This window comes from Entamoeba invadens, assembly GCF_000330505.1.
Source record: "Entamoeba invadens IP1 unplaced genomic scaffold scaff_1105074724629, whole genome shotgun sequence".
Lineage (NCBI taxonomy): Eukaryota > Evosea > Mastigamoebida > Endamoebidae > Entamoeba > Entamoeba invadens.
Window position 1 is genome coordinate 835,317 of NW_004440426.1, and position 22,229 is coordinate 857,545.

At 34.6% G+C, this 22,229-nt stretch overlaps 11 protein-coding genes across 11 annotated transcripts; 2 read left to right on the forward strand and 9 right to left on the reverse strand.

Annotated features, from left to right (window-relative positions):
* On the reverse strand, positions 1 to 1,607 carry EIN_023770 (DEAD box ATP-dependent RNA helicase, putative; the record flags this gene model as incomplete). Its single annotated transcript, XM_004257401.1, has 1 exon — positions 1 to 1,607. A coding segment is annotated over one exon (1,607 nt), but the record flags the coding sequence as incomplete, so codon positions are not given.
* Positions 1,608 to 1,893: 286 nt separating this feature from the next.
* On the reverse strand, positions 1,894 to 2,730 carry EIN_023780 (hypothetical protein; the record flags this gene model as incomplete). The annotated part of the gene is made up of 1 exon (XM_004257402.1): positions 1,894 to 2,730. One exon carries the CDS (start codon positions 2,728 to 2,730, stop codon positions 1,894 to 1,896), a length of 837 nt encoding a protein of 278 aa, XP_004257450.1.
* Positions 2,731 to 4,199: 1,469 nt separating this feature from the next.
* Positions 4,200 to 4,889, reverse strand: EIN_023790 (hypothetical protein; the record flags this gene model as incomplete). Its single annotated transcript, XM_004257403.1, has 1 exon — positions 4,200 to 4,889. One exon carries the CDS (start codon positions 4,887 to 4,889, stop codon positions 4,200 to 4,202), a length of 690 nt encoding a protein of 229 aa, XP_004257451.1.
* Positions 4,890 to 5,828: 939 nt separating this feature from the next.
* EIN_023800 (hypothetical protein) lies at positions 5,829 to 6,824 on the reverse strand (the record flags this gene model as incomplete). The annotated part of the gene is made up of 1 exon (XM_004257404.1): positions 5,829 to 6,824. The coding sequence occupies one exon, from the start codon at positions 6,822 to 6,824 to the stop codon at positions 5,829 to 5,831; it is 996 nt and encodes a 331-aa protein (XP_004257452.1).
* A 718-nt stretch (positions 6,825 to 7,542) lies between these two features.
* On the reverse strand, positions 7,543 to 8,373 carry EIN_023810 (hypothetical protein; the record flags this gene model as incomplete). Its single annotated transcript, XM_004257405.1, has 1 exon — positions 7,543 to 8,373. One exon carries the CDS (start codon positions 8,371 to 8,373, stop codon positions 7,543 to 7,545), a length of 831 nt encoding a protein of 276 aa, XP_004257453.1.
* Positions 8,374 to 9,204: 831 nt separating this feature from the next.
* Positions 9,205 to 10,542, forward strand: EIN_023820 (Calcium/calmodulin-dependent protein kinase, putative; the record flags this gene model as incomplete). The annotated part of the gene is made up of 1 exon (XM_004257406.1): positions 9,205 to 10,542. One exon carries the CDS (start codon positions 9,205 to 9,207, stop codon positions 10,540 to 10,542), a length of 1,338 nt encoding a protein of 445 aa, XP_004257454.1.
* Positions 10,543 to 10,622: 80 nt separating this feature from the next.
* Positions 10,623 to 12,462, reverse strand: EIN_023830 (spermatogenesis-associated protein, putative; the record flags this gene model as incomplete). The annotated part of the gene is made up of 2 exons (XM_004257407.1): positions 10,623 to 10,762; positions 10,812 to 12,462. The coding sequence occupies 2 exons, from the start codon at positions 12,460 to 12,462 to the stop codon at positions 10,623 to 10,625; spliced, it is 1,791 nt and encodes a 596-aa protein (XP_004257455.1).
* A 556-nt stretch (positions 12,463 to 13,018) lies between these two features.
* EIN_023840 (hypothetical protein) lies at positions 13,019 to 14,734 on the reverse strand (the record flags this gene model as incomplete). The annotated part of the gene is made up of 1 exon (XM_004257408.1): positions 13,019 to 14,734. One exon carries the CDS (start codon positions 14,732 to 14,734, stop codon positions 13,019 to 13,021), a length of 1,716 nt encoding a protein of 571 aa, XP_004257456.1.
* A 1,981-nt stretch (positions 14,735 to 16,715) lies between these two features.
* On the forward strand, positions 16,716 to 20,252 carry EIN_023850 (ATP-dependent RNA helicase, putative; the record flags this gene model as incomplete). Its single annotated transcript, XM_004257409.1, has 1 exon — positions 16,716 to 20,252. The coding sequence occupies one exon, from the start codon at positions 16,716 to 16,718 to the stop codon at positions 20,250 to 20,252; it is 3,537 nt and encodes a 1,178-aa protein (XP_004257457.1).
* A 269-nt stretch (positions 20,253 to 20,521) lies between these two features.
* Positions 20,522 to 21,577, reverse strand: EIN_023860 (Cyst wall-specific glycoprotein Jacob family protein; the record flags this gene model as incomplete). The annotated part of the gene is made up of 1 exon (XM_004257410.1): positions 20,522 to 21,577. The coding sequence occupies one exon, from the start codon at positions 21,575 to 21,577 to the stop codon at positions 20,522 to 20,524; it is 1,056 nt and encodes a 351-aa protein (XP_004257458.1).
* A 191-nt stretch (positions 21,578 to 21,768) lies between these two features.
* On the reverse strand, positions 21,769 to 22,227 carry EIN_023870 (tyrosine kinase, putative; the record flags this gene model as incomplete). The annotated part of the gene is made up of 1 exon (XM_004257411.1): positions 21,769 to 22,227. A coding segment is annotated over one exon (459 nt), but the record flags the coding sequence as incomplete, so codon positions are not given.
* Positions 22,228 to 22,229: the final 2 nt, after the last annotated feature.

A 22,229-nucleotide genomic window follows, 5' to 3' on the forward strand; every position in this document is an offset into this window, starting at 1 on the left:
GGCTCTTCCCGTGTCGACCAACACGATGTGTATAATCGCTCGAAGTTGTTTGGTGAGTCGTAGTTAATAACGTTGTCAACGGATTCTATGTCGATTCCTCTTGACAATACACTTGTTGCCACTAACACAGTCACGTTCCCTTTTTTGAAGGTTTCAAGTGCCTTTGTTCTCTCGTCTTGTCTCATCCCTCCGTGTATCCCACATGCCTTAACCTTTTTTTCCTCCAAGTAAGCAACAACCTCATCAACCGAAGTCTTTTTGTTTGCAAAGACAATGACTTTTCCAACGATAGTCTCGACCAATTTAAGTAATGATACCCCTTTCTTTTCTTCTTCGACCCACATAACCCGTTGCCTTACTTTATCTGCAACACCCTTTCGCCCTACAGATATTTTAATTCCTCTTCTGATGTACTCTCCAGTCAGTTTCTCAAGGTTTGCTGGCATAGTTGCAGAAAACATGAGTGTCGTTCGCTTCTCCGGTTTCCCATTTAAACTGTTTAATTCATCCCTTTTCATCTCTTCGTCACTCCCACTCTTGAGCGGAGGCATCTCGTTAAAAATCTCTCGGACTTGCACATCAAGACCCATGTCAATCATCTTATCTGCCTCGTCTAATACGCAGTAATAACACTGTCCTAATACTAGGTACATTTGTCTGAGTAAGTCCCTTATTCTTCCGGGCGCACCAACTAACACCTCGACGCCCTCTTCTATCGCTTTGATTTGCTCGTCAATCTCCTCCCCACCAATACAACACAACACCCGTATTTTTAACCCCTCACTGAACTTCTTTATTTCGTCGTCAATTTGTTTTGCTAATTCACGCGTTGGTGCTAAAACCAATCCGTAAGGCCCCCTACACGCAGTTTCGCGTGTGAGTCTTGGCAGCTTCGATATGAAAGACACAAGAGGAATGACATAGGCCGCCGTTTTACCCGTTCCAGTCTCTGCCAAACCAATGATGTCTCTCATGTTTAACGCAATTGGTATCGTCGCGGCTTGCACGGGAGTTGGTTCGCTGTAATTCAACTTCGAGAGTGTGGCTTGTATTTCCGGGAGGAAAGTGACATCGCTCCACTTTCGGAGAGGCCGCACGACCTCGCCTCCACTCACTGAAAGAGAGATATTTTCTCTGACAATACGCCAGTCATTTTCTGTCATTTCCTCGAGGCTTTTTGTAATGATGTTCATTTCATTGTCAGTGTGGGTTGAGCTTCGGGAACTCTTTTTCGACTTTGGCATGTGACCCACAAAATCACCTCCAAATGTACCTCTTCCGAACAAGGGCGTGTATGATATTGGTGTGTTGTACATTTCATTTGGATCGTTTGTGGTGTCGTCCTCCGGTTTTACTGTCAGCAACTCCCGAAGACTTGGAATTTTGAATTTTTCACTTGGTTTTTGAAGCTTCTTCAATGGTTTTATTCCGCCTCGATATTGTTGGATAATCTCCGCTTGTTCTTCTTTAGTTAAAGTATTATTAAAATCCTTAGAAGTCATCGGGACTTTCGAAGGTAAAGATTCAAAAGACTTTTCTCGCTTTGGTGGTGGGGAAGGTTTCTCTCTTTCCGTCTTAGGTATATAAGTCAACTCTTCATCACTCATTGAGATTATGGATTATTAATTCATTGAGTTTTTTAAAACTATATTATAATTATATTTTATTATTTTTTTTATTAATATTATTAAATTAATAAATAACAAATTTTAATATAAAACTATAAAATAAATATAATATTATAAACTCTACAATAATATTATTAATAAATAAATTATTATATATATATATAATAACAAATATTAAAAATTATATTAAAAATTATATTAAAAACAAATTCAATACATTTTAAGTCTTGTGGACTACATTAACTTCATCCCATTGATAGAACACTTATAAGGCTCGAAGAACTAATATTCTATCACAGATAACTTTCTCTCCGGTAGTTCTTCCCGTTAATGGATTAGACAGATTGGCTGGTACATTATAATAATTCTTCAGACAGACGTTAAAATTGACATCGCCATTGTGTTCGATCCAAAAGGCCGAGAAGCACGAGATAAACATCTTTTTGTTGTTTGCATAGATCGAAACGGACTTTTCTGCACCGAGACTTTTGCGGTCATAAAAGCGCGCCTCGTCCCACTGATTTTTCATCCCAAACAAGAAGAATCTTTTTGACGACGAATTGATTTGTTCGACGTTTGCCTTTGTTTCTATAGCGTCTTCGTGGTAGAACCCAAAGACGTCATTTTGTTGAGAGATGAATATGAAGACGAGTTTTTGATATCCTGCGACTCTACTAATGAATTCTCTGGCGTCCTCCGTTGCCAGTTGACTGTTAAACAGCGTCTCAAATCTCTCATTGTTTGTTTTGAAAAGCAATTGTTTCAGAAACTGCTCTTGTCTGTTAAAAAAGAACTCGTCGACATCCTCGGCGGGGTTTTTATACTTTGGAGTGACGGGTTTCATTTTTGAGAATGGGGTGATGCCCTTTGTTTTTGACTTTTTAATGCTTTGATGGAGTGACTCTAAGATGGTGACATCAGAAGAAGACCTGAGCAACTTCGGGAAAGAGTGTGGCGTTTTGCTCTTGCGAGTGACTGTGATCTCATACTTCTCTGGTTCAATAGTGTAAAGTTCATCAGATGGTTGAAGTGTAGTGCAGTCGATGCTTTGGAAAGTGGATTTTGGTGTTGTACGAACAGATGTTGAAGTGGATGATCCCATGTATGATTAAACAGTGAAAAGAAGCTATTTATTGATGAGTTTGACAAACCAAAGAGAATTTGTTTGATCTCTTGTGGTGTTTTGATCAACAAATTGTCATGCAATTCTATTATTATGTAATAGCTTGTATATCATTGTTTCTAGAATTTGTCCAGCACTGGTTGACGGATTCGTTGCTTTTTTCTCATTTTTTCAACTTAAAGTTTCTGTTTCATTCCGTAAACAACAATCTTTGCATTTTTGTTGTTTATGATCGAAATATAGTAAAATTTACTATATAATATACCATTTGAAACAGAATTATTTGGTTTGTTTAAAAGTCACAAAATAGATTCTCTTAACTACCATTTTATTTTTTAAAATGTGTTTTATTTACGTCTTTTTTATCATTTTTAATGGGTCAATTGTATAAACGATAATTAAAACGACAACATGTTGTTTAATTCTTGTTATTAAAACAATTACCAAATATATAACGTTTTCGTATTTTGGCAATTTAAAGCCAATAATTCCAAAATAACTAAACAATAGTATTTGAAACTATAATAATATCATTAGTTACAATATTTATTAACAATAGAATAAAAATGGTAATGATAAAAAAATATTTCGGCAAATATTAAAAAGATATAAACAAAAAATGAATGCCACAGAATAATTGCGAGTTTTATTAACACGACTAAATGAATTTGACTTTTTAATTATTTATTAGATTAAAAAAAATAATTTACACAGGTTACCATAACCAAATAACGGGATATAAAAATAACACTCCATTTTTTAAAATAAAATATTTGAATGAAAAAATTCGTGTTTTAGAAATTAAAACAATAAAGAAAATAGCGATTGAAGCAATTTAAATGGCCAAACAACCATTTCTTATTGCTATTCAACGTTTATTTAAAGGTGATAATTTTTGTAGTTTTAGTCATTTAATAAATTAATAATGTATAGTTGTTTTTATAAACAAAAAAGCTATAATTTATTACTATTATAGTTAAAACCAATTATTATTATAACAAATAATATTAATCTATAAATACTTAAATATTAATAAATATTAATAAATAAATGGAGAAATGCATTCGAACAGTCCAAAAAGCGAAATTTGAAGTGAATCGCTTTAAATTTGTTGGTGGAGTTTTTTGTTATAAAAAACAACTAAAGTCTGTCTAAAAACGTTGTCCGCTTGTAAAACGTTGTCCATTTGACAAAATTTTACACAAAATAAGTTGAAAAATTTGGGAATTAGGTAAAAACGATCAAATCCCGGTAAAAATTATGAAACAATGTTTTGGGAATGTTTCGAATTGTTTCCCGAAATATTCCAGTTTTGATGGTCCAAAAACACCTGGACAACGTTGGAGAGCGGACAACGTTTCCAGACCGACTATATAGGAGTTGTTTAATAGTAGTTAATAATACTTTAGAACTATAGTGATTTATGAAGGAAACAAATAACATACAAATCAATGCAAAGCGAAATCGCCTTGGAAATGGAGTTTGTTATTTGGTACACACGTTTCCATCATCTTTGATAAAGTTATAACTTTAAACCCCTTCATTTCCAAGTAGATGAGCATTTCTTCAACATAGTCCAAATTATCTTTTAAGTCATGGCATATGATGATATCCCCACTTTTGATTCTTCCTGTGAGTGCAAAGAGGTTGTACTGTGTTTTTCTGATTTGGAAATCGAAGGAGTGAGTATTCCCCATGACAAGGGTATACCCCAATTTACCGACGATGTCATACATTTGATTTGTGGGAAAGAAGGACCCGGGTCTAAACCATTTGTATTTGTTGTTCCTCCAAAGCTTTAACCGCTCGATATAACCATGAGTCTTAAAGAATTGTTTGTTGAATAGATTTCGTGTTAATTGAAAGGAAGCGTCTTGGTTATACATGTGATTGCCAACTTCATTTCCATTCTTTAAAAGTTTCTCAAGTGTGGGACTTAAGACCGTGTCATTGATGTAATTCTCAAGTTTGTTGCCAAGCATGAAAAACGTGGCGGAGGCGTCATGGCGGTACAAAGTGTCTAACATGTTGTTTGTGGAACTACTTGGTGCGTCGTCGAAAGTGAGACCGACAGCGTTGTATTGACAGTCATGAAAGTTGACGAGTGCATCTGGTTGAAGATAATATAACAGAGACATCAGCCAAGATAATTGAAAAAAAGCAGAAAGACCAATGACTGCTACAATAAAGAGGAAGATCAAAATTGCGACTAACACACTCGATAAAACAACACGAAGAAACATGTTAATTTTGTAGTTTATTCGATGAATTACTTTTGTACCCATTCGCCTTGTTTGCAACTCTCTATTTTTATTTAACATTCGAATCATTTATTATAGTATAGAAAACATTGTTACAATTTTTGGATTTGTTTTCAATCTTTTTAACGACAATTTGTGAGAAAAAAAACAGGGGCTCATTGTATCGAGTTTATTTTTACTTAAAAAACCACCACCCTTCAATCCATTTTTTTTTGTCAATGAAATCAAAGATTTTTGCTTTTTCGATATAAAATCTATAATCATTAATTTTATTATAACACATCACAAATTGTGTTTAATTAGATGGTTTAATTAATTTTATTATTGTGGAAATTATAATAAGTTTGAAACTAAAAATAATTTTATTATTTTTTTTGTAATTTTATAGATCGTTTACATTCTTCTCAATAGTATACACGTATTATTTTTTTTAATTGATTCTTTAATTTTCGGTTCAATAATATCAATTTTGTATTATTATATTAATAATAATTATTTTATTCACAACAATATTTTTAAATATATTTAACTTTATTTTTAATGATCTAATTTGTGGTGATTTTGTTAATTAATTTATAATTTCATTAAATATCATTGTTTTTTTACAAGAATTTAATTATATTCTAAAAAACTATAAACTAAGAGTTTTCAAAAATTATAAATGAAATAAAAAACATTTTTTTAATAATGTTATACTTTTTAATAAAAAGTTTTTATTATAAATTTAATATTAAATATAATAAAAATATTTATAATATAGTAATGTATAATAAAATCAATTAATAATAAATAGTAATAAATTATCACACAATTCTTTTAGTCGGCGATGATGGTACACTCGAGTTTATTAGAACCTTTTGAGAATGAATTTTGGCTGAATACCTGTTGAGGGATTTCCAATTGAGTGAATTCTTCATTGAAGAATTTATGTTTTTGATCCTCATCCTCTTCGCGATGTTTTTCGACCTTTTCAAATTTCTCTATTTTGCTACTTTTTCGAGTTTTTGGTGCTTTGACGTCTTTCTCTGCTTTTTGCGCTTTAACTTTCTCCTTCTCGAGTTTCTCTTTCATTTTCAAATTTTTAATATTTTGTCTGACGACCTTTGACATATCGAGTTGAGTCTCTCCGATGGTACTCAAATTGTTTCTGACGAAGTCCAGTTGAGAGAAACACCAATTCAGATGAGTTTCATTCTCTTCGTGAGTTATTTCAAAAAGAGCCGTAGTGACCTTTTCAAGAAGTCCAAATAAGTTAAATACTTCATCTGAGCAGAATTCAAGGGCTTGTGTGATGAAGACGTTCTCTGCTTTTTGGTTAAAGCAAGTTATTAAGAACGTGTTGAACTCTTTGAATAAGTTAAAGATGTCTTCGTCGAGTAGATTTAACATTTCTCTGTTATTCAAATGGTCTGGGAATGTCGTCCCAGTGACAAATTGAAACCTTCCATCAAAGCAATTGTACTTCTTATGAAACTGTAAGTCCTTATCCACCACATTAGAGTACATTTCTCCCCATGTCATCAATTTAGAATAGTCTGGTTGGAATGGTTCGATACCTTTAGAGTAGACCAATAAAGGGATTTGGCCGTATATTGATGTGACGCCATTTTTCGACAAATGATGATATAAAAGAAGTGCTTTAAAGGAACTAATAGTGTGCTTGTTCTTCACTTGAGAGTGTATTTTCTTCGTGATAGTAAGCGATCCTCCTTTCAGCGCTCGTTTTAAAAAGTAGTCCAACTGTTTCTCGTTGGGAGGAAAGAGGGATTCAAAGTACTCGACTAGTGAGAGTTGGAGCTTGATATAATTCATTCAAACTGGTTTTTTTCGATTGGACAACACTCTTTTCTACATGAACAATCTCGTTTTGCTTCATCTCTTCTTAGAAGTGCTTTTTTAACAAAAGTCTCCAACACATTGGAAGTATTCCGTCACTCTTGTGACTTCCTAAAAACGGGAAATTAGCTTTTCATTGGAGGATTTTATTTGGCATTTTTTACTCATTATTACATTGTAATTTCCTCACCGTTCATTCCAGTGTGGTTTTCTAGAAAAAAATGAGAGAGATGATGATTTTGCCGTTTTTTATTTTTTTTATAAATTGTTTATAATTCATTTGTTCTTGATAATTTTGATTGTTTTTTATGGGGTATTTTCCCCATAAATAAATGGATTGTGTAGTGTTTTTTTATATCTTATGATCGTATCAGTTTTTCAATAAAAAGATATGACAATAAAATTATACTATTTTTCAGGAAAAAAACAACCATTAAATAACAATTATATTTTTTCTTTTTTGTTAATTCTTGTATAGTATAAATATAATAATAAAATTATGCAAAATTCTATTTTTTTCTTTACATGGTTTGAATTTACCCCAATTGTATTTGTGTTATTAAAAACATTTTGAAACCAGAATAAAATATTATAGTTCTAATTTAATTATACAAATAGTAAAAATGAACCAAAACCAAACAAATAGTAAATTGAATAATAAAAGAACTAAAAACATGCATGCGCAGACTTGAGCTTACACATCCTTGTCGCACGTCCATGCAGTCACCCGTATGAATGCTCCGCTATTAAGCTTAAAAGCTTTATTTGACTCCGAGAAAGTCTGATAGAACTTTTCTATAATTTTGAATGAGTTGTTTGTCAAATAAAATGCGTCTTTGACTTCAAAGAGATTGTCGTCGTTACCAAACATAGCGCCGGTCTTCACACCGTCGACTTGTTTGTAGACGTAAGTCTCGTTACAAGTCTCTTCAAAGACAAACGCTTTTTGATCTTCGCACAGGACCTTTCTGTCTGCGGGAAGGCTTTTGTGGTAACTTCCGAAAACAAAGAAGAGAGTTTCTACAAAGAGGACAACATCAGATTTTCCTCCAAGTGCTTTAAAGAAGTCTTTGTTGATGTTGTTGGTCTTTTGCGAGTCGAAAATTTTTGTCTTCAGTCGTTTTGAAATTGCTTTAGAAATTGTTTTTGCCATTGGAGTGGATGCCTCGACAGTGGGCACTAAAGCCTCTATAGTTGGCGATCCTGTTAAACAAGGACTGTCGATCATATCCATACTCTTGTATTTGTCATGATCACACAAACAACGTCTTTCTTTTCTTTGAGGTTTTCGAGGTGATTTGATTGGTGTCACTGTAACATCGGGAAGTGCATCTAAAATAGTTTCCTTAATTAAATTCACTTGTTGTGCCTTTTGTTGCACAAGTTGGATTTCTTTGTGATGGACTTCTGAATCGTTTTGGAGTGGGGGTAGGTTGGTGTAAATGTACTCTTGAATATTTCTAAAGTCTTTGCGGAGCGACTGGAGTTCGGTAAATATCTGTGATAATGTAACTTCAGACGTCATCTTATTTTGTGTGATTTTCAGAGCGCTTTTATTGGTGTGGTGAAGATCTTTACCAATTTGCTATTTTTTTGATAAAATAATATCTTAGATAATTTTATACACAAGAAAGAATTTAATCATGTAAGATGTAATAAAAGGAAAATCAAGAGAGCAAGTCAAAAGTTGGGGGTGAAAAATATGAAAAGGATTGTTCTAACTATAAATTTAGTATAATTATACAATTAATTTCAGTTAAAAACAGAGTTGATGAAAATAGAAAAACAATCATCAAATTTGTTAAACAAGCACCACGTGTCTTTATTTTACATGAGTTTTTTTTTTATTGGTGCAATATAGTTCGTTTTTTATTTTAATTTTTAGCTTCTTAAAAATATTTTTTATGGTTTTACAGAAAAATTAAAACAGTTTTACCAAAAAATGTTTTTTCATTATAAAATGTTTTATTTTATACTATACATTTTGATTAATTATTTTATATCAGTCATATTATATCTATATATCATTATTAACTATATAATATAGTTAATATTGATTAATAAAACAATAATTACTTATAATTAACAAAAATAAATCTTGAAATTAAAAATATTAGATTCAATTTATATTTAATAAATAAATAATATTTTTCTATTTATTTAACATTAATTTTTTTTAACAAAACTATACTATGTGTGTTATAAAACAAATATTAATAATATAATAATTATACTAATAAATCAATTTAAGGAACAAATCACTTAATTTTCCTTCAAACTATTTTGTATTATAAATAACTATACATCTAATGTACAAGTGTTAAATAGTTATAACTACTCAACTGTAAAAGAACACATGGAACCGGTTTGGGGGATATTATTTGGACTTGAAGAAGGTACCCCAACGATTTCTCTACGGCGCCAAGAAGAGGTGATCGGACGGTCGATAATAAGTGAGTCTGAAGTATTAATATCAAGCCGTCACTTCAAAATAATCAAGCGAGACATTAGTGGTGAAAACACATATGTTCTGATAGACACTTCTTCCAATGGAACGTTTCTGAATGATATGGACAAGCGACTTCCCAAAAATGAGGAGATCATTATCACGAGTTTTGACGTCATTTTTCTCTTACGACTTGCAAATCTAAAAACAGGGGAACAGCATCTTCGTTCATTTGTATTTGTCGATCGACAGACGTACATGGAGACTAAAGAGATCTTCAAAGAGTACATTATTGGTCGTCTCCTTGGTATTGGGTGTTTTGGGAAGGTGTTTGTGGCGACCACCAAACAGGACAAAACGTCATTTGCGCTCAAGGTGATGAAAAAGACGTCGGACAAATTGAAGGAAAAGTCCAAACAAGAGTACGACCTGATGCGCACGGTGTCGCACCCTAATATCGTCGAAGTGAAATCCCTTCACATGTACACCGACTTCATTTTCTTAGTCATGGAATTGATCACCGATGGGTGTCTCTTTGATTATGTCTATCGCCACGTCTTGGAAGTGGACGAAATTCGGACGATCATCACAGACGTCTTGAAAGCTCTTCTGTTTCTTCACGACAACAAAATAGTCCACCGCGATGTCAAAATGGAGAATGTGTTATTAGTGTTCTCCGACAACCCCATTGACCCTTCCAAAAAGAAGATCACGTCGAAATTAACTGACTTTGGTCTGGGAAGATTTGTGGGGGACGACTTTAAGGCAAGCACATTATGTGGGACACATAATTATATACCACCAGAGATATACAAAGGCGCAGTGGTCAAGCAAAAGATGACAAAGCAAATCGAACAACTCAATTTGGAGGAATGTAAGAAGAAGAAAGTGACTGACGCGATGGACAAGAAAATCCGGTACGATGCGGGAGAGGCTGATGTGTGGTCTTGTGGTGTGATGCTCTACGAGATGACGCTTCGGAAGAATCCGTTTGAGTCGATGGTCTCGAAAGACGAAAAGAGCGAATCGTCGGAGAGTAAATCGAAGCACGACAATCGAGCCGTGTCTTTCATCTTAAAGGGCGAGTTTTGTAAAGACGACCAATACACGAAAGTCGACGAGGAGTTACGAGACTTGATTGAACATATGTTAGTAGTCAATCCGGAGGAACGATTCACTGTTGCACAATGTTTGGAACACTCATTTATTCAAGGCCGGAAGCACCCAATGGACTCAACCAAATTGTAATTTTTATTCTTTTCAGTACACGAAGTGTTTCAACCACAAAAGATTAATGGGAGAGTCACTAAAACACCACTAAAACACAGTCACTGGTGTGTTGGTGTCGATGGAATAGAAGAACTGTTGTTTGTTTGTGCTGCGAAATTTCTGTTCATCTCATCCGCCATACGAACCTTTTCAACGAAGGACAAGGAAGCCATTGATGTTCCTCTATCTTTCCATCGACCTATTTGTAAGCGAATATTTATATATATTTATATAAGAAATGAACAAACGCGTCTTCGACCCGACTGTATTGAAAGTGTTGTATTTTGCTTGAATAAGATGCTTTGCTACTTCTGCTTTTTCTTTTAATGCACTCTTTGCTTGTTCTTCAAGTTTCTGCTTTTTGGCCTTTGCCGTCTCGATTTCTGTAGATATGGTCTCCGCCCATTTTGTCTTTTCTTCTGTTGAAATCATCGCGAAGATGTAATTGTTTTTGTTGTAGGTCAAACCAAGACACACGTCGACTTCAAATCCTTTCTTTTCAACGTCAGACTCCTTCACGTCATACATTTTCAAGTCACTCAGTTTGATGTCAATTTCATAACTCAGTTTGTCGCTCATTGTTTTTGTGAACACACCTTTCTCAACTACTTCACAGATCAGAAGAACATCATTGAATACAAGTAGTTCGACCATCTTCGATGACTTCTTTCGTATCTCAAACGCTTTTGCAACACCAACGATTTCTCGACTCCCGACACTCAACGTGAAGGTGTCGGGGACACCAACAAGTCGCTTCTGAAGTTCTTTCATCTTGTCAAGCATCTCTTTCTGTTTCTTCCCGTCGTTGACTTGGGAAGTGACCACTGAAATCACAGAGAGTGCTTTTTTAACGTCGTCGTGATCAGGGTGACATGCCGGAGTGCACTTAACCAAGTCTATCAAAAACAGTTTATACCTTGGTAGTCGTTGGATTGGAGTAATCAAAAAGGACGTCAACGACAACTTTCGGTACGCTTCTTTGATGTCTTTATTGTTCAATTGCTCTTGACACCACACGATAAAAGGCGCTTTTGATTTCTCCATGGGGATAATCGTGTCGTTGATGTAATTATAACTCATTGTGTACTCACTATATATCTTGAATACAGGACCCAACATACAAAACAAGTTTCCTATGAGGACGTTGGCGTAGTCATCGCATCGGATGTTCAACAACAGCTTCAAAAAGTTCTCATTCACAGAGAAGAGTGTTGTGAAATCACCAAAGATGTTTTTGATCTTGCCGCTTGGTATTAAGTCGGTCTTTTGTGAGGGTTTCAAGACGTATTCTATCAGCGTTCGCATCTGACTCACATACGTCTCCTCGGTGGTGATGATCTCACGTACAACTTTAGCACGCCGCTCCAACTGTCCTTTTATTCTTTTCTGTGCCATTTTCCTCGCCGCACGAGTTAAGACGGTAGCTGAGAAGTCCTTCAACATTTGTTCTTTGACTTTGTTCTGGAGACTTGGTTCCAATCGTGTTGATGCTTTATTCGAATTGATAAAATTGAGTGCGGACGTCTCTGTGGATATCATGAAAGACTGTGGCTTGGGCACTTTGTTATAAATTAAGTATGTCGCAAACATCTTTGAAGACCAATACCGGCAGTCCATTAAGTACTTGTAGTCAATAGTCTTTTTCGTATACACGTTTGCAGACATCATTTGCTTCGGCTGAGAGTTCCGAGGGCGTTTCTGTAATGCATCGGTGATGATCTTTTTCTGTTGTTCGGTCAAGTTCAAATCTCTTTCGCCTAAGTGGTTGAATAGAATCACCAAGTCGGAGACACTACTCGCCGCAACATCATCACGCGTCAGCTCTTCAACGACTTTATCGTACTCTGCGCCTGTAAAAAGGTTCATTAAAAACTTCGGAAGGTTGTCGCTGTCAGCCATCGCACACTATTTGATTTTCAAAGTTTCAATCTTCTTAGACAGAAGAGAGAGAATACAATTCAATCACAAGAATAAAGTCATCAAAGCATTTTTCTTTTCTATTTTGGTTCTATAACAACCAATCAATCGGGAAATTTTATTGTAAAACCAATCCTTTTTAATTTCTCACAATTATAAAGTCGAACTAGAATCTCGTTTTGTTGAAATGGTATTAAGTGTAGTTTATTTACTATATATTTTAGTTTATTAGAAACTGGAATTGGTTGTTTTGATATAGTTGCTTCCAAAAGATTTTTGTTGTGTTTTATAAATTAAAAATCCAAACTGAAATTAACTAAAATTTGTAGTGGTATTTAGTAATATTTATTATAATTTAATTATATAATAATAATTTCAATAATTATATTATATTATATTATTAATAAAATTAGTATTATTTGATTTCCGATAAAAATAATTAGTTTAAAGAACTTCGAAAGAAGTGTAAATTTACATGTAAAAATAAATTATTATTTTCAAGTAATTTATATCGGAATACAAATGACAGTATAATACATCAATTTATCTCACACTTTTCAAGCATCTTGTCGCACCCAAAGAAACAGTTTTTACCGAAGGTGAGTAGTGGGAGAGTTTTGCTGACCATTTTACCATTAATAGTACCGAGTTGAATATCTTCATCGAATAGTTTCGAGTTATTATAATTATACTTTCGAACTTTAATACTCGAAAATAGAGTACACCACTTAAAAGAATTTTTACCAATTGAAAGGAGTGTGCTTGGTACAATGACTTCTTCAAGACTGTAACAATATCCGAAGCACAAAAAACCGATTCTATTTGCTCTCTTTGGCAACACGATTCTTCGCAATGAGGAACATTCATAGAAACACCCGTCACAGATATTTGTGACACTCTCACTTATAGTCACTTCACTGAGTGACGTACATCCAAAAAAACAATAATCCCCTATAGTATTGAGACTACTTAATAATTCCAACTTTTGTAACTGTATTGTCCGACCAAAGCAGTGGTCTTGTAACACTTTTATTTGTTTTGGTATGACCACAGTATCATCGATATCAATTTTTGGATATTCAGTCAACGCCTTCCCATTAATTTGAAGGGCTTTCAGAGGAAGGACAAATGAGATCAGTTTTGTCTCTCCATAAAAAATGCGATCGTTGTAGACAAAGATGTCGCCTTTGATTTCAATGTCTAGCTTCTTCAAGTTAGAACACTCGGATAGATAGAAAAACCCAAAGTGCACAATTTTCGATGGAATTGTGAAGCTTTCCAATTTCTCACACTTTTTAAAGCAACTTGTCCCTATGTGAGTCAAATTGTGAGGAAGACTAATTTGCACTAACTCGCTACAGTCTTTGAAACAGTAATTGCCTAGAGAGCACACATTCGTCTGGAAGGCGATCTGTTGCAGAGGCAGCCCTTCAAAGCAGTTATGTGAAATTTTTGTGACAGTCGATGGTACAACGACTTTGTTACTTGTGAATTGAAATAAACACTCAAAAGGAATTTCATTCACTTTAAAACTGTTTGAAGGCACTGAAAGACTGAGAAGTACATTTTTGTTGACAAAACAGATTTTTGTGGAACACCTGAAAATGGTGTCTGAGTCTATTGCAAGCGAAGCAAGTGAAGTGCATTCTTCAAAGCAATTGTTGCCTATAGAAGTGACTGAAGAGGGAATACTAATGGTTTGAAGACAGTGGCATCCAGAGAAACAATGATCTCCAATGGCATTTACAGACTTTGGAATTGAAAGAAGTAAAAAAGTGTCCTGTGTCTTCTCTTTAAGTTTCTCTTCAAAACTGTCCATCACCCCCGCCTCGATTTTTTCAAAGTCTTCGTCGTAATCAAAAGTGTCAGAAAAACAATACTCATCGAGTTGGGTGACTTCATTTGGAATTTCGTTGCCAAAGGAAATTCGGTCTTTTTGCGTATATTTGATACTCTTATACTCAGCATTCTCAGACGCATTTGCTTTGAACTTTTTGTACTTCACTTGATACCAAAATATTCGTTTATAAATAGTGGAGTGTGTGAAAAGTTCATCTTCCTTTGAGTACACGTGGAGAGTCTCAATATGTGAGAAAAAAGGAAAGGTGTGTTTGTTCAGTCGAATAGGGTTGAAGTGGTACGTGTCGATTATTTCTCGAAACTTCTTGCACACCTGCACAAGAGAAACAAAGTCGCTGATAGTCACAAAGTACTTTGCAACAATCAAAAGACTATAGCTGTCAAGACAACTCATTTACTGTATGAGATGGGTAAATAAACATTTCCTTGTTTATAGAAACAATTTTTAATTAATTACAAACTAAAAATAAGTTACTATTTGGTTAGTTATCAAACCCCTAATCTATTTCTATTACAAAAAATTGTGTTTATAACAGCCTTTTTGAGGCTGTTTGTTTTCTAACTTGGTTAGTCACGATTTCGATTTTTAAATATAGGTATTTGCCAGTTGTTTTTTTATTTGAGACTTTCATATAGTTTTATTATTAATATAATATATTTTGAATGATACTATTCAACTACTTGTCAAAAATTATTTATAATATTTATTATAAGATTGATAATAAAATAATTATATATTTTTGACCAAAAGGATAAAATAACCTTTTAAATTACTTTTGGTGATCTATAAAAGTATTTTAATCATCATAAGATAAATTAATAGTATTTAGTAATAAATTGGAATTAAAATAAAAATGTGATTGTTGGGTAATGGTTAAGTTAATGTATTTTAAATTAAAAAAAGTTAGTTAAAAAAAACAACTTTTTATTGTCTTTGAGAGATTATTTCGATTTGTTATTGAATACAAGGCTGTTATTATATTGTTTTTAAATATATTTATATATCAAATTAGTTTATAAAACAATGTTTTTTTTTGTATAATAAAAATTATTAATAAAGTCAGTTCAGAAATATTATTAATCGATTATGATTGTTTTTTTTTTCTTTTTTACAACTCAATAATTACGTGCAAAAACAAAAAATAATAAATCAGATTGTCAACAATTCATTCCAAAAACAATAGAAGCGATATTTTTTACATCAACAAACATAACGATTTATTTGGTACTCAACGTTAACAAAAAAAATGTTGATATATTAAAAAACATGTTAACAAACACGCATTAAACGATCAAATATAAATTTGAATCAAACAACTAAAACTGAAAATATAAAACAACAAAAAGTAAACAAAAAAGATGTGTCGTGAGAGTCGCGGAATAAGAGTTATGAAGTTTTAAACATTTAGTTTATCAATTCATCAATTTTTGAAAAGACTTTTAACTTTCGTTTTAGTTTGTTAATAATAATTTCCCGTGATTTTGTTCAATTTATTACCAAATCAACTGTATTTATTCCCTTTTAGATGTTCGAAAATGATTGGTCTAACCTTATTTATGTATTGGTTGTGTTATTGGTTATTTAGTTTTCAAATAATTATATTAATTATATTATATTTGGGCTTATCTCTTCCCGTAAGTTGGGAACATTTTCATCTAAAACGACTGTATAAAAATTAATAACGTTTCTAGACTTTATTAAAAAGTATTATTCATATATCATTAAAAACCAATTAAAAAACTATATTATTAAATAATGAAAATAATTAACAAAAACAATAGTTTTTTTTTGATAAATAATGATTAAATATGGTTTGAATTATAGTATGATTTCTTAATTTTAGGTGGTTAAAGAGTGTTAACGTGATACTAAAATGATAAAATTATTTATTCCATAACTATTTTTTAGAATTAAACTATTATAAATGAAACATTCTTTTAAAAAAATATATTAATTGTTAATGGTATTATAATAATAATTATTATTATAATTTCAATAAAAAGATAAAAATTGAAATAATAAAAAATAACCATATCAATGGTTTAATTATATTTATTTTTGATAATAAATTATTAGAAATTAGTTATTCATCTTTAAATAAGTAAACAAAACAAAAGAGGAAATATAACGGAATAAATAAAAACACTATTTTATGTAATTTTTCTTAAAACCAACTCATGATATTCAAACTCTCTCCGATAAACAAGAAGAATAATTCAATAATTCCAATCATCAAATGAATTTATAAATCAGAATGAGTTTCGAGAATAGTACGTCATCGTCTTACTACTCCCGGTCTCAACGGAGTCACCGCAGTCATAATCAATTAACAACGACATCTTCCCGATCACCCAGTCGTGAACGAGCATCTGGGATGAGTGAGAGTGACAGTCAGTTTTTAGCCGATGACGTTGCTCGTTTGAATCAAAAATTACGAGGGATGTCTGTCCGTCAACCGACGACTGTATCTACAAAGATAAAAGTGATTCGAGAGTCCCTTCCTGCTTTCGAGCATCGTGAAGAGATCATCCAAAGTGTTCGACAGAATCAAGTTGTAATTATCTCAGGGGACACGGGGTGTGGGAAGTCCACACAAGTCCCTCAATTCATCTTTGAAGATGCTCTCGCCAACAATGAATATGTTAAAATTGCTTGCACGCAGCCTCGTAGAATAGCAGCGACAAGTTTAGCTGAACGAGTTTCAGAGGAAGTTGGGTGTTCGATCGGGACTGCGGTAGGGTATCAAATAGGGTTAGAGAAGATGGCGGACAAAGAAACAAATGTTCTCTACTTGACACCTGGGGTGTTACAAAACCAGTTAATGCGTCGTGATGGGCGCACGATGTACACGCATATAATAATAGATGAAGCACATGAGCGGGACATCGACACCGAGTTTTGTTTAATGTTAATACGGAAATTTGTGAGTAAAACTACGGTGCGACTGATTATTATGTCTGCGATGATGGACGTCGACTTGTTTCGCCTTCACTTCATGTTAGAGTCTGATCAGAACGTCCACTCCCCCATGCAATTTGTCTTATCCGATTTTAAAGACCAAGAAGAGCTGAAGATGTCCAACCCTGAAACATTGACGAAGCCACCCTTATTAAACATTGGAGGGAAAAGATACCCCGTCGACGAGTTTTACTTAGAAGACGTGTTAGAGAAGTGTGGGAAAACATTTGACTCTGCATATCCATTTGATCAAGAGCAATATGTTTTTAATACACTATACCCTGAATTGGATAAACGAACACTGGCACTTGGTGTTGAGTTGATTGCATTACTTGTCAAGTCCCAAGACCCAATCTGCATTTTAGTCTTCTTGCCAGGGATGGCGGAGATCGAGGAGATGCGCGCGCAGATCGAAAGTGAGCAACACATCACGCAGTCGAATTGTGTCATCAAAATGTTACACTCGACGATAAGTATGGTCGAGCAGAAGTCGATCTTCATCGAAGCGGATTATCACAGGATCATCTTATCGTCGAATATCGCGGAAAGCTCTATTACGGTGCCTGGCGTGAAAGTGGTGATCAACTTTGGGATGGAAAAAGTGATGCAATTTGATCCATTGATGAACATCGAAGCGTTGAAATTGTCGTGGATCTCAGGAGCAAGTGAGACGCAGCGAGTTGGTCGAGCCGGGAGAGTTTCTTCTGGTCAATGTTTCCATATGTATCCCCGTGAGTTTGCTCGTCATTTAGCACGATACTCGACACCGGAGATTCAGAGGACTTCATTAGAAACAATTATGTTGAAAGTCCTTGAAATGGGGGAAGGAAGAGACATCTTAGATTATGGGGTACAACCCCCTGCAACACGAAACATCGAAAGGTCTGTGGACAATTTATTGGTTGGAGGGTTTTGTGTGAAGTCTGCTGCGAATGACTCGAAAATAGTGATTGCGCCATTGGGGAAGTTTGCAGTGAAGTTGCCATTAGACTACCGGTTGTCGAAATTGGTCTTCTTTGGACTCTATTTTGGGATCTTCACGGAGTGCGCAAAGGCCGCCGCGTTATTTGGAACAGCAGATTGGTCGAGGAGAGACACGGCAGAGGCTCTTCATCGGAAAATGAATGTCGACAAGTTATATAGTGATGTCGTTGGAGCCCTCATTTTGAGTGATTCTAATAGACGAGAAGTGACTAATACTGTGACCGAACTTATTAGAAGAATTTTCATCGACCCCCGTGATAAAAAGTTGTATGATAAATACCCAATTAAATCACTTGATGGGGAGTATCGCATGCACTTAGCACTCTTTGCGGCATTTTACCCAAGTTATTTCACGACAGAGTCTGCCGATGACAGACTCTCCGAAGCAATTCAATGTGTTTGTGCGTCGAGTGATAAGATGGGGCAATGCAAAATGGACCCCTGGTACACAATTGCGTTCAGAAATGTACCGGATGAGATGCCGGACGAACAATTTGGGATTCAATTGCAGAAGTACTTTGAACGGATCTTTGGGAAGAGAAGTGTCATTCAAAATATCAGAAGAACAGACCGGTTTAGATTAGTCGAGTTTATTAAAAATAGAGACGACACATCTTCAAAGCAGTTGCACCCTTGGGGCACTGAAATGAGGTACGTTTACATGGCTTTGGAGTGGTTATCACAAACTTCGTTTTATGTTCGAGCAACGGCTCAAAGTGTGTCAGTTCGAACATATTCCTCACACACCTTTGGAGCTTCATTAGTCAATTATTTCACACACGCGCCAGCAAAGATAGAAGGAGGGAGTAGCTTAGCTCCACTGATGATGAAGAAGTCTTTGAAGAACATCTCCAATGACAGTGGCGAGCAAATGTTTTCAGTGGAGAATCCGGACTATGCTGTTGTGTGTGGAATCATTGGGGAGAGTAACTCTGGGAATACGATGTGTCGAAAGATCAATGTGTTTCCGACGAAATTTGGCAGTAAACACCTTCCCTTGTTAGCAATGTTGTTTACACCGACCCCTGTCCTTCCTTTGTATAACAAAGCACAAACAAAACTGAGAGGAATTCTTTTTGCACATTTACAACGAAGTGTTGTTGTTAAGACTTATATCGACGAGACAACACTAATTGGGATTAATAAAGTGCGAGAGGACATTAAGAGGTTTATGACACAATTTGAAATGCGAAAGGACTATGCAAGACCAACAGAGGCGATTCGGACGATCAATGGAATATTGGAGATGACGAGAGAAAAGATGGCGGGAAGGGAAATCCCCGTCTCAGACAGTAATTTGGACTTCATCAAGAAACTCCAAATCTCAAAGTACTTGTTTGGTCCACATTTGTTCTCGCAGATGAACACGTTGAAGATCCCAGAAGACTTGGAGTTGTCTGAAGATGACGAGGTGGAAGACGCTTCAAATCGAATCGACCAATTTTTGTACTTAGAGAAGTTGGCGAAAGGATGGTACCCCGAGAAGGAAATCATTTGTGCTGTGTGTAAAAAGGTCATTTGTCATTTAAAAAATGTGAAACGGCCGGAGGGCTACATGCAAAGAAATGTCATTGGAGTCATGACTTGTGTCTTTGGATTACTGAAACCGGGTGTAGATCCACGAATAGGATGTTGCATGAATGGACATCAGTGTTGTTTAACAACAAACAAGAATTATATACTCACACCAGACTCTTCTGTTAAAGTTATTAACTGCGACGGTGTAGAACTCGAATGGAGCCAAAAGGTATATGACAACTTCTTCGCGGGGATCGGAGGGACTTCAACAGAACCCCCACCCATTCCTCCTGGTGACAGAAATATCGATTACGCCTGCCCTTTCTGTCAAACAACACTTTCTTCAAAAGAAGAATTCTTGAAACACACGTTACTCAACGCTCACAGAACTAATGAACAACATTACAGACAAGTCTACACTCAGAGATACTTGGAAAAGAAGAAAAAATGATTGTTGTGATAATTGATACTTGTAATGACGTGGCGTTTTATTTTTAACACAAATTTCTAGTATAATATAATCTAATACATTTTACTATTTATTATAATACACCAATTTGTTCACACAAGTCCTTGAATAGTCTAATTCATAGTATTTTAATTATATAATAAAACTATACTTTTTTACTATTCTATTTATATATCTAATTATATTAATTTAAAAATAATAAATATATTAAATATTTAAGTATAAAATATACTATAAAACGAAAAAGTTGATTACCACTCTGTTTGGTCCAACCACACGCATGGAGACTCTTCAAAAGGCTCGCTTTGTTCCTTTTTACACCACGTGTCTTTTGGACATTGTCTGAATCCAGTAAACTCAGAAGAGCATTGGAAGTATTTGTCGTTGTGTTTCCCATCTATCAAACAGAAAAACCCGTCCTTTTTGCATTCAACTGTCCTATCCACTCCAACACAAGGATTTTCAGTGAAATTCATATAACTCTTCCCGCTGCATTTAGTACCTTCAGAGCAATACATATACCCTTTGTAACTCTCAGAACAGACCAAATATTGACTGTCATGTTTACCGTCGTTGATACACATAAACCCTTCATTCTTGCAAAGGTCTTTTGGGTCAATTATGTCTTTGGGTTCCACTTCGAGAACACAAGGAGATTGGTTGTCGGGTGCTTTACCGTCATACCCACAATATGTTCCTTTGGGACACTTCATGTATCCTTTATAACTGTCACTACACCACAGATACTGGTATACATAATCAACATCATCAAGACAATAATACCCCGACTTATCTTTGCAAATATCTTCTTCAGATGGCGTGTCTACAGATGGCGTGTCTGGCTCTTTGGACTTTTCAGACGATTTTGAAGTACTCTTCTCTTCCGATTTCTGTTTTGAACTCTCATCTAATACACATGGAGACATGTTCTCGGGGACTTGTCCTTTAAATCCACAATGTGTTCCTTTAGGACATTTCATATATCCTTTGTATGTATCTTCACACAAGAGAAATTCAGTTGTGTGTTCACCATCATTCACACAGTAATACCCTTTCATGTTCAAACAAAGGTTCTGTCCTTCTTTGGCTTTTGAAGGAGTTGTACATGGGTTGAAACCCAATGCAACTCTTTCTTTCGAAGTGCATTTCTTCCCAAGAACACATGGCTTATACCCTTGAAACACTTCCGAGCATTCGTAGTATTGTGTGTCGTGTTTTCCATCGTTCACACAGTAAAGCCCCTCTTGTTCACACTTGAATTCGTTTTCTGCGCAAACAAAAGATACCAGTAACAGTAGTATCAACATCAAATATCTTTCGAAGACTTATTTTAACTCCGTTAAATACTGTGGTATCTCCGAGAAAGTGAAATGAATTACATCTCCAGTTTGAACTATATTTTATAATAATTATAATAATTATAATTAATATTATAATTTATTAGTATTAAAATATTAATAACTAACTAAAAACGTGTTTTAAATAGAATGAATAAACTCTATAAAGAATCAAACAGGTTCTGCAATTGTTTGGAAGATACTTCTATCGATGTTCTATTAGTCAAATCATGACTCCACATCCCAGAGACTATGTTATAAGCCTCTTTATTCATCCCTTCTTGATAAGCTCTTCTTTTTCCACTCGACACAAAGTCTGCTACACTCCACGCAAATTTGAAGTCTTTTTTGGGGTATGCTTCACCCCATATTAATGTTTCGTAGAACGCGACCCCCAAAGAATACACATCGGACGACATCTTATAGTGTTGCTTGTTAAGAATCTCAGGAGCCATATATTTTGGTGTGCCGACGCCCTTAGTGAAAGTCATGTTCGTCATCAACATGTTGACATTTCTTGATGACCCAAAGTCGGTCAACTTTCCATTAGCCTTGATATTGTCTTCCATAGTTATAACCAAGATATTGTCTGGTTTAATGTCTCTGTGTAAGATGCCATTTT